The sequence below is a fragment of the Passer montanus genome, unplaced genomic scaffold (genome assembly GCF_014805655.1).
Source record: "Passer montanus isolate IOZ18808 unplaced genomic scaffold, ASM1480565v1 scaffold112, whole genome shotgun sequence".
Lineage (NCBI taxonomy): Eukaryota > Metazoa > Chordata > Aves > Passeriformes > Passeridae > Passer > Passer montanus.
Window position 1 is genome coordinate 167,858 of NW_024357836.1, and position 7,493 is coordinate 175,350.

At 72.8% G+C, this 7,493-nt stretch overlaps 2 protein-coding genes across 3 annotated transcripts in view; one reads left to right on the forward strand and one right to left on the reverse strand.

Annotated features, from left to right (window-relative positions):
* The window catches only part of FSD1 (fibronectin type III and SPRY domain containing 1), a 5,984-nt gene extending 2,669 nt beyond the window's left edge, over positions 1–3,315 (forward strand). For both annotated transcript variants that reach the window (XM_039734126.1, XM_039734136.1), the window contains exons 6-13: positions 257–378; positions 731–940; positions 1,052–1,150; positions 1,256–1,415; positions 1,491–1,570; positions 2,071–2,322; positions 2,898–2,986; positions 3,057–3,315. In XM_039734126.1, the coding sequence (XP_039590060.1) occupies positions 257–378; positions 731–940; positions 1,052–1,150; positions 1,256–1,415; positions 1,491–1,570; positions 2,071–2,322; positions 2,898–2,986; positions 3,057–3,161 (1,117 nt within the window). In that variant the 3' untranslated portion in view covers positions 3,162–3,315. The remainder of the gene's footprint in view (positions 1–256; positions 379–730; positions 941–1,051; positions 1,151–1,255; positions 1,416–1,490; positions 1,571–2,070; positions 2,323–2,897; positions 2,987–3,056) is intronic.
* Positions 3,316–3,536: 221 nt separating this feature from the next.
* On the reverse strand, positions 3,537–7,210 carry STAP2 (signal transducing adaptor family member 2). Its single transcript, XM_039733321.1, has 10 exons — positions 6,813–7,210; positions 6,288–6,359; positions 5,819–5,914; positions 5,449–5,505; positions 5,120–5,370; positions 4,876–5,064; positions 4,541–4,610; positions 4,045–4,141; positions 3,839–3,964; positions 3,537–3,598 (listed from the first exon to the last, which is right to left on the reverse strand). The coding sequence occupies exons 1-10, from the start codon at positions 6,903–6,905 to the stop codon at positions 3,537–3,539; spliced, it is 1,113 nt and encodes a 370-aa protein (XP_039589255.1). The 5' UTR covers positions 6,906–7,210.
* Between the last annotated feature and the right edge of the window lie 283 nt (positions 7,211–7,493).

Below are 7,493 nucleotides of genomic sequence, written 5' to 3' on the forward strand. Positions count from 1 at the left end.
CAAGGCGGCCAAACAGCTCAAGGAGAGGTACGGCCTCCCGACCCCCCCGCCCACTAACCCCTCCTCCTCCTCCTCCTCCTCCTCCTCCTCCTCCCCCCAGCCAGGGCCCCGCAGGGGTGGTCCCAGGGTGCTGGGGTGGTCCCGAGGGTGCTGGGGTGGCCCTGTGGCTGTGGGGTGGCTGTGCCCACCCTCCCCAGGGCCACGCAGGGCAGGGAGGTGCCCACCCCCGCTGAGCCCTGTCCCTGTCCTGGCACAGTGTGACGATGGCTCCGGCCTTCCGCCTGTCGCTCAAGGCCAAGGTCAGTGACAACATGAGCCACCTGATGGTGGATTTCGCCCAGGAGCGGCGCCTGCTGCAGGCCCTGGCCTTCCTGCCAGGTACTGCCAGGGCAGGGGGGCACGGGGGCACAGGGCAGGGCCAGCCTGGCACCGGGGCAGGGCACCACGGGATGGGGCAGTGCCAGGCCAGGGGTGCCTTCCCAGAGGGGCAGGGAGGTGCCAGGGATGGGGGTAGGGATGAGGGGTTTGGGTGCTGTGCCCAGGGGGGCAGTGGGGGTCTCTGGGTGGGTGCCACGGGTGGGGTCCCCAGGGGTCCCACGGGTGGCACGCTTGAGGTCGGTGACTTGCCGAGCCCGTGGGGTGTGGGGGAGCCCTGGGGGTGCCCGGGAGTGCTGGGGGGCCCCTGTGTGGCAGGGAGGGGGGACACTGGCACGGCTGCTCCTGCGGGCAGTGCCCAGCGCCCCCGAGATCGACCTGGCGGAGTCGCTGGTGGCCGATAACTGTGTGACCCTGGCCTGGAGGATGCCCGACGAGGACAGCAAGATCGACCACTACGTGCTGGAGTACCGCAGGACCAACTTCGAGGGGCCCCCCCGTGCCAAGGAGGACCAGCCCTGGATGGTGGTCGAGGGCATCAAGGGCACCGAGTACACCCTCACTGGTGAGGGCACGGGGTGCAGCCGGGCGCTGGGGCTGTCCCAGGCTCTGCAGGGGACACGGGGGTGGCAGTGCCCTCCCGGTGCCACAGCCCGTGCCCCCGCCGTGCCCACAGGGCTGAAGTTTGACATGAAGTACATGAATTTTCGGGTGCGGGCGTGCAACAAGGCGGTGGCGGGCGACTTCTCCGAGCCGGTCACTTTGGAGACCAGAGGTGGGTGCTGGGGGTGGCAGGTGCCCGTGTGCCCCCCGTGCCAGCCCTGCGGGGCGCTGGCCGGGCAGGGGGGGCCGGGGCACTGCTGACAGGGGCTGTCCCCAGCCTTCGTGTTCCGGCTGGACGCCAGCACGTGCCACCAGAACCTGCGGGTGGAGGAGCTGAGCGTGGAGTGGGACGCCACGGGCGGGAAGCTGCAGGACGTCAAGGCCCGTGAGAAGGATGGCAAGGGCAGGACGGCCTCCCCTGCCAACTCCCCTGCCAGGTAACGCCACCCCCGGGCCCCCCGCGCGGCCCCCGGGCCGGGCAGTGCCAACCCTGCCCTGTCCCTGTGTGCCAGGGTGGTGCAGTCCCCCAAGAGGATGTCCCTGGGCCGCGGGGGCCGCGACCGCTTCACCGCAGAGTCCTACACGGTGCTGGGTGAGGGGGCACCCTGGCTGGGGGTTTGGGCACCCTGGCTGGGGGTTTGGGCACCCGGGCTGGGGGTTTCGGCATCCTAGGTGGGGTTTGGGCACCTGGATGGGGTTTGGGCATCCTAGGTGGGGTTTGGGCACCTGGGCTCTGGGGTTGGGCACCTGGGCTCTGGGGTTTGGGCACCTGGATGGGGTTTGGGCACCCTGGGCTGCGGGTTTGGGCACCCGGGGTGGGGGTGAGAGGGGCACCCGGAGGTGTGGGAGGCTGGGACACCCAGGGCTGGGGGGTTTGGGCACCTGGGGATGTGGGGCACTGGGGCATCTGGGGTGGGGGGTTTGGGCACCCAGGGGTGTGGGGGTTTGGGCACGCAGGGGTGTGGGTGAGGAGGGGGCACAGAGTGAACAGAGCACAGGGGCCGGTTCAGCGGGGCAGGGCCCACCCGCGGCGGGGTGGGCACGGCGCGGGGCAGGGCGCGGTGCCCGGGCAGAGCCGTGGCCGTGCCCCAGGGGACACGCTGATCGACGGGGACGAGCACTACTGGGAGGTGCGCTACGACCGCGACAGCAAAGCCTTCGGCGTGGGCGTGGCCTACCGCAGCCTGGGCAAGTTCGACCAGCTGGGCAAGACCCCCGCGTCCTGGTGCCTGCACCTCAACAACTGGCTGCAGGTCAGCTTCAGCGCCAAGCACAACAACAAGGCCAAGGCGCTCGACGTGCCCGTGCCCGACTGCATCGGCGTGCACTGCAACTTCCACGAAGGTGGGCTGGGCTGGGCTGGGATGGGCTGGGGTGGCACCTTCCTGGGCATGGGCACCTTCCTGGGCATTGGCACGTCCCTGGGCATTGACACCTCTCTGGGTGTTGAAACCTCCATGGGCACTGGCACCTCTATGGGCATTGGCACCTCCCTGGGCATGGGCACTTCCCTGGGCATTGAAACCTCCATGGGCATGGGCACCTCCATGGGCATGGGCACCTCCCTGGGCGTTGTCACCACCATGGCATTGAAACCTCCATGGGCATTGGCACGTCCCTGGGCATTGACACCTCCCTGGGCATTGAAACCTCCATGGGCATTGGCACCTTCCTGGGCACTGACACCTCCATGGGCATGGGCACCTCCATGGGCACTGGCACCTCCACTGCCACCACCAAGGCAATTGTCACCTCCGTGGGCACCAGTGTGGGCATTGCCACCTCCATGAACAGCAGCATGTCCATCATCCAACATGGACACCAACCTCCACCGTTGTCCCCACCGTGGCTATTGTCACCCCCCGGGCACCGTGCCAGGGCTGTGCCCGCCCCGTGCCCACCCGTGCCCCCACCCCCAGGTTTCCTGTCCTTCTACAACGCCCGCACCAAGCAGCTGCTCCACACCTTCAAGGCCAAGTTCTCTCAGCCGGTGCTGCCGGCCTTCATGGTAAGGGGGGCAGGGCTGGGGGTCCCGGGGGGTGCCAGCGCCGCCCCCTGAGCCCGCGCCGTGCCCGCAGGTGTGGTGTGGCAGCTTCCAGGTGACGTCGGGCTTGCAGGTGCCCAGCGCCGTGCGCTGCCTGCAGAAGCGCAACAGCACGGCCAGCAGCTCCAGCCTGCCCTGAGCCGGGCACAGCACTGAATGTACCCCCCGTGCCCCCCCAGCGCTGCCCAGCGGGCTCTGCCGCCCCCCGGGGCTGCCCACGGCCCCCCCACTCCGTGCCCCCCCAGCACCGAGAGCTGCTTCTGGCCTGGAGAATAAATTGGGATGAGGTGTGACGTGCTGGCCGTGCGTGGGGCACGGGGGGGACTTTGGGGGTCTCTGTGGCACCCCCACGGTGCCAGGAGCAGGAGAGGGCTGGGTGGGCACAGGGTTCTTTATTTACAGCGCCCCCCCAAACATGAGGGGGTTCCCCCCCTCCCCGGTGTCACCCCAGGGGACACTGGGGACAGCTTTCCTGAGGGGAGGGGGGACAGGGGGGCACCCCGGGGTGTCCCCATCACTGAGCCTGGCGCTGCTGCAGCTTCCAGTGCAGCTCCCGGAGCAGCTCCTGGGTCCTCCCTGTGCCGGGGGGGGGGGGGCTGTGAGTGCCCGGCAGAGAATCCCCCTCCCCCTGCCCCCCCCAGGACCCCCCTGCTCCTCCCCACTGCCCCCCGAGCCGGGGACAGGACCCGGTGTCCCCGTGCTGGCACCCCCCCTGTCCCCTCGTTGTGCTGGGGGTGACAGCGGGGCCGGGGGGGCTGGGTGCGGGGGTGCCCCCTCCCCTCCCGGCCCCGTTCCCGCGGTCCCGGGCGGCCTCACCGGGGTCGTTCATGTAGAGCTGCTCCTCGGGCACCAGCCCCAGCCCGGGGGGGCTCCTGCCCCGCCTCGGGGCCGCCCTGGGAGTGGCCGCAGCTGGGGAGGGGTCCCCGTTCATCGGCACGAACTCTGGGGCAGGGCGGGGGGGGTCACGGACCCTCCGTCTGCACCCGACACCCCCAGACCCCTCCGAGCGGCCCGCTGCCCACCCAGCTGCGCGCTGTACTCGGGCTCCAGGGGCCGCAGGCTGCCCGCGCTGCTCCGCACGAAGAACTGCGCCACCTCCGCCAGCGACGAGCAGCGGTGCTGGGGACACGCCCGGCGTCACTCGGGGACCCCCCGCGCCCCCCATCCCCTGCCCCCCGCTCCTTTGGGGGTCCCACCCCCTTGGCTGCAGCCCTTTGGGGGGTCCCAGTCTCTTGGGGGTCGCAGTTCCCGGGGATCCCAAACCTGAGCGGTTCCCTGTCCCCTCTTTTGGGGGGTCGCAGTTCCTGGAGCCGCAGCTCTCGGGGGACCCCCGCCCCTTGGTGGCACCCTTGGGTGCTCCCGGGGCTCCCTGGGGGTGCCCAGCCCCGGGGTGGCACAGCCCACGCGGTGCCAGTCCCTCGGGTGACCCCAAGGCTCCCCCCCCGGGGGGCTCAGGGGGGTGCCCGGGGTGGGGGTCCCTGTCCCCAGGGCCAGCCCCGCCTGTCGCATGTCACCCACCGGGGTCTCCAGGTCGATGACGTAGCCCTGGGCCTCTCTCTTCACCCTGTAGTGCCTCAGCAGCGCTGTCCTGCGGGAGGGGGGGGCTGCCTCAGGAGCTGGGGACCCCCTCGTGGGGCACTCACCCCCCGCGGGACCCCCCTGGCACGGGGACCTTCCCCCTGGAGCCACCCACCGAACGGGGACCCCCCCCGAGGGATCCCCCTCACCCTGGGACCCCCCACCCCGTGGGCACTGAGCCTGCCCTCGCACAGGACCCCTCCCCTTGGGGACACCCCTCCCGCGGTGACCCCCCCGGTGTCCCCCGCTGTCCCCCGGTGTCCCCTGGCACGGACCCGCCCCGCTCCTGGCGCGTGGTGACCGAGACGCCCTGGCCGTGTCCCCCGGGCCGCAGCAGCAGGTTCCCCCGGCCCGCGCTCTGCTCCAGCAGCCGCTCGGCCTCGGCACGCGTCACCTGCAAAAAGCAGCTGGGGACCCTGGGGACCCCCCCGCTGTCACCCCCAGCCCTGCCCCGCCACCCCCAGCTGGGCCCCAGCGAGGATGGGGACCCCCCCCCAGCCCCCGAGACCCCCGACTCACGGCTCAGAGGGGCTGGGGGACACGGGGGTGACAGGGGACACGGCGGTGGTTGGGGACACGGGGGTGACCGGGGTCACGGGGGTGACCGGGGACACGGAAGTGGCCGGGGGGGACACGGAGGTGGCCGGGGGGGACACGGAGGTGGCCGCGGGGGACACGGCGCTGTCCCTGCGCTCCTGCTCCTCCCGCAGAGCCTGCAGCAGCTGGAAGGTGTGTCCGGGCAGCAGCGCCAGGTCCCGGGGTATCTTCATCTGCGGGGGGGACACGGGGGTGGTGGCACAGAGGGGTCCCTGTCACGCCGGGACCCCCGGGCAGCGCCCCGCGCCCACCTTGGCCATGGTCAGGATGAATCCCCGCCACATCTCCTGCGTCTCCCAGCTCTCCGTCTGCCAGGGGACACAGGGACGTGAGGGTGGCCTGTCCCCTGTCCCTTGTGCCCCCCACAGCCCAGTGCATCCCCTGCACCCCCAAATCCTTCCCCCTCTGCCCTCCAGCCTCCCCAGTCCCAAAATCCTGTCCCCTCTGTGTCCCTAAACCCTTCCCTTTCCCTCCCCAGTGCCCCCCTGTGGTCCCTGTCCCAAAACCCAGTCCCCTTGTCCCCCCAGTCCTGAAATCCTGTCCCCTCTGTACCCCCAGATCCCCCCTCCAGGTACCCCCACTGCCCCCGGGTACCCCCAGCCCCCCATTGCCCCCCCTCACCTTCATTGTCACCTCCTGTCCCCTCAGCCTGAGGACGAGCGCCCCGTCCTTGGCCTGCACCGTCACCAGCTCGCCCAGGTCCAGCAGCTCCAGGGGCTGGGGGCACCCAAGGGTGGGACCCCGGCCCAGGGACACCCCACCTCAGCCGGGGTCCCCCCAGTGTCACCTGAAGGTGCCGTTCTCGGGGGCCCGTGCCCAGGGGGGTTCATGGGGACGGGTCCCCAATCCGGGGGGTTTCTCCCCACGGGGAGGGGGCACAGGGGTCCCACCCTGAGGGGACCCTGCCCAGGGGCATCTCCAGGGCCCAGGCAGGACGGGGGGTCCCAATCTGGGGGGTCCCAGAGGTCCCGGCCTGGGGGAGCCCCCCCAGTCCCACCCGAAGGTTCTTGTCCTGGGGGTCCCACCCTGAGGGGCCCCAGCCCGGGGGTGTCTCCAGCCCCGGGGGTCCCGCCCGGAGGAGCCCCGGTACCTCGCGGTCCTGGGGCCCCCTGTAGAAGGCGAGATGGAGCCCCCGCAGCCCGGCCCAGAGCCTCCGGTAGCCCTGCGGGGAGGGACGGGCTCGGCACCGGCACCGGGAACCGGGAACCGGGAACCGGGAAAAGCGGACGGGAACAAGGAAACAAACGGCACCAGGAACAGGGAAACGGCACCGGGAACGGGGAAACGCCACCGAGAGCTGGCACCGGTACCAGGAACCGGGAACCAGGCACCGGGAACCGGGAAACGGCACCGGGAGCCGGCAGCGGCACCAGGAGCAGGGAACCGGCCCCGGGCTCCGCAGGGAGCACAGCCGGTGGCCCCGGGCGGCTGAGGGGACACCGGGAGTCGGTCCCGGAGGGGACAGTGCCTGGGAGTGCCGGAGCGGCCCCGGTGTCCCCGGGTACCCGAGGGTCGCTCCTGGCGCTCGGTCCCGGCGAGTCCCAGGCGCCGGTGCTGGGCCCCGCCGGTGATCGGTCCCGGGGGTACCGGGCTCGGTCCCGGCGGTGTCGCCCACCTGATCCCGCGGGCCCCGCTTGTCCACGAAGCCCTCGTAGTAGTGGCGGGCCCGGGGCCGGGTCCCCCGGGGCAGCGGCACCGGCCGCTCCATCTCCGCCGCCGCTCCCGAGCCGGCCCCGCCCGGGCGGGGCGAAGGGCGGCGGGCGGGTGTCCCCGTGTCCCCGTGTCCCGGTCCGGGGCATCCCCGGGGCGGGCTGCGCCCCCGGGACCCTCCCTTCCCACGCAGCAGGTGCGGGGCTGCGCCCCCGACAGGCTCCGGTTCCCGCTGCCGGTGTCCCCGGTGCCCCTCCCGGAGCGAGGGGCGGCGGGCGGGGGTCCCGGCAGGGCTGGGGGTCCGTGACCGGCGCGGGGCTGAGCCCCCGCGCCCCCCGCCCGCTGCGGCAGGTGCCGGGACGAACCCAGCAGGTTCCTGCCGGTCCCCCCGCCCGGTTCCGGTGCCGGTGTCCCCCCGCCTCCCGGGGCCGGGGCGAGGGGCGGCGGGCGGGGGTCCCGCCGGGTGTGTGGGGGGGTCCGTGTGTCAGTGCGGGGCTGAGTCCCCGTGTCCCCCCCCGCCGGTGCTGCAGGTGCGGGGCTGTCCCCCCCCCGGTGCCGGTGTCCCCTCGCCCCCCCGGGCGGGGCGGGGCGCCCGGGGCCGCCCCATCACGTGTCGCCGCCGCCGCCGCCGCGCGCACCGGGGGGA

Bases quoted from the DNA above. Each gene is read 5' to 3' on its own strand.
- STAP2 (XM_039733321.1), bottom strand. From the start codon at position 6,905: ATGGAGCGGCCGGTGCCGCTGCCCCGGGGGACCCGGCCCCGGGCCCGC. The intron at 5,506-5,818 runs GTGAGGGGGGGC...GTCCCCTGGCAG, and splicing joins GACAGGAGGTGACAATGAAG to ACGGAGAGCTGGGAGACGCA. The intron at 5,065-5,119 runs GTGAGTCGGGGG...GCTGGGGCCCAG, and splicing joins TCCCCCAGCCCCTCTGAGCC to CTGGGGGTGGCGGGGCAGGG.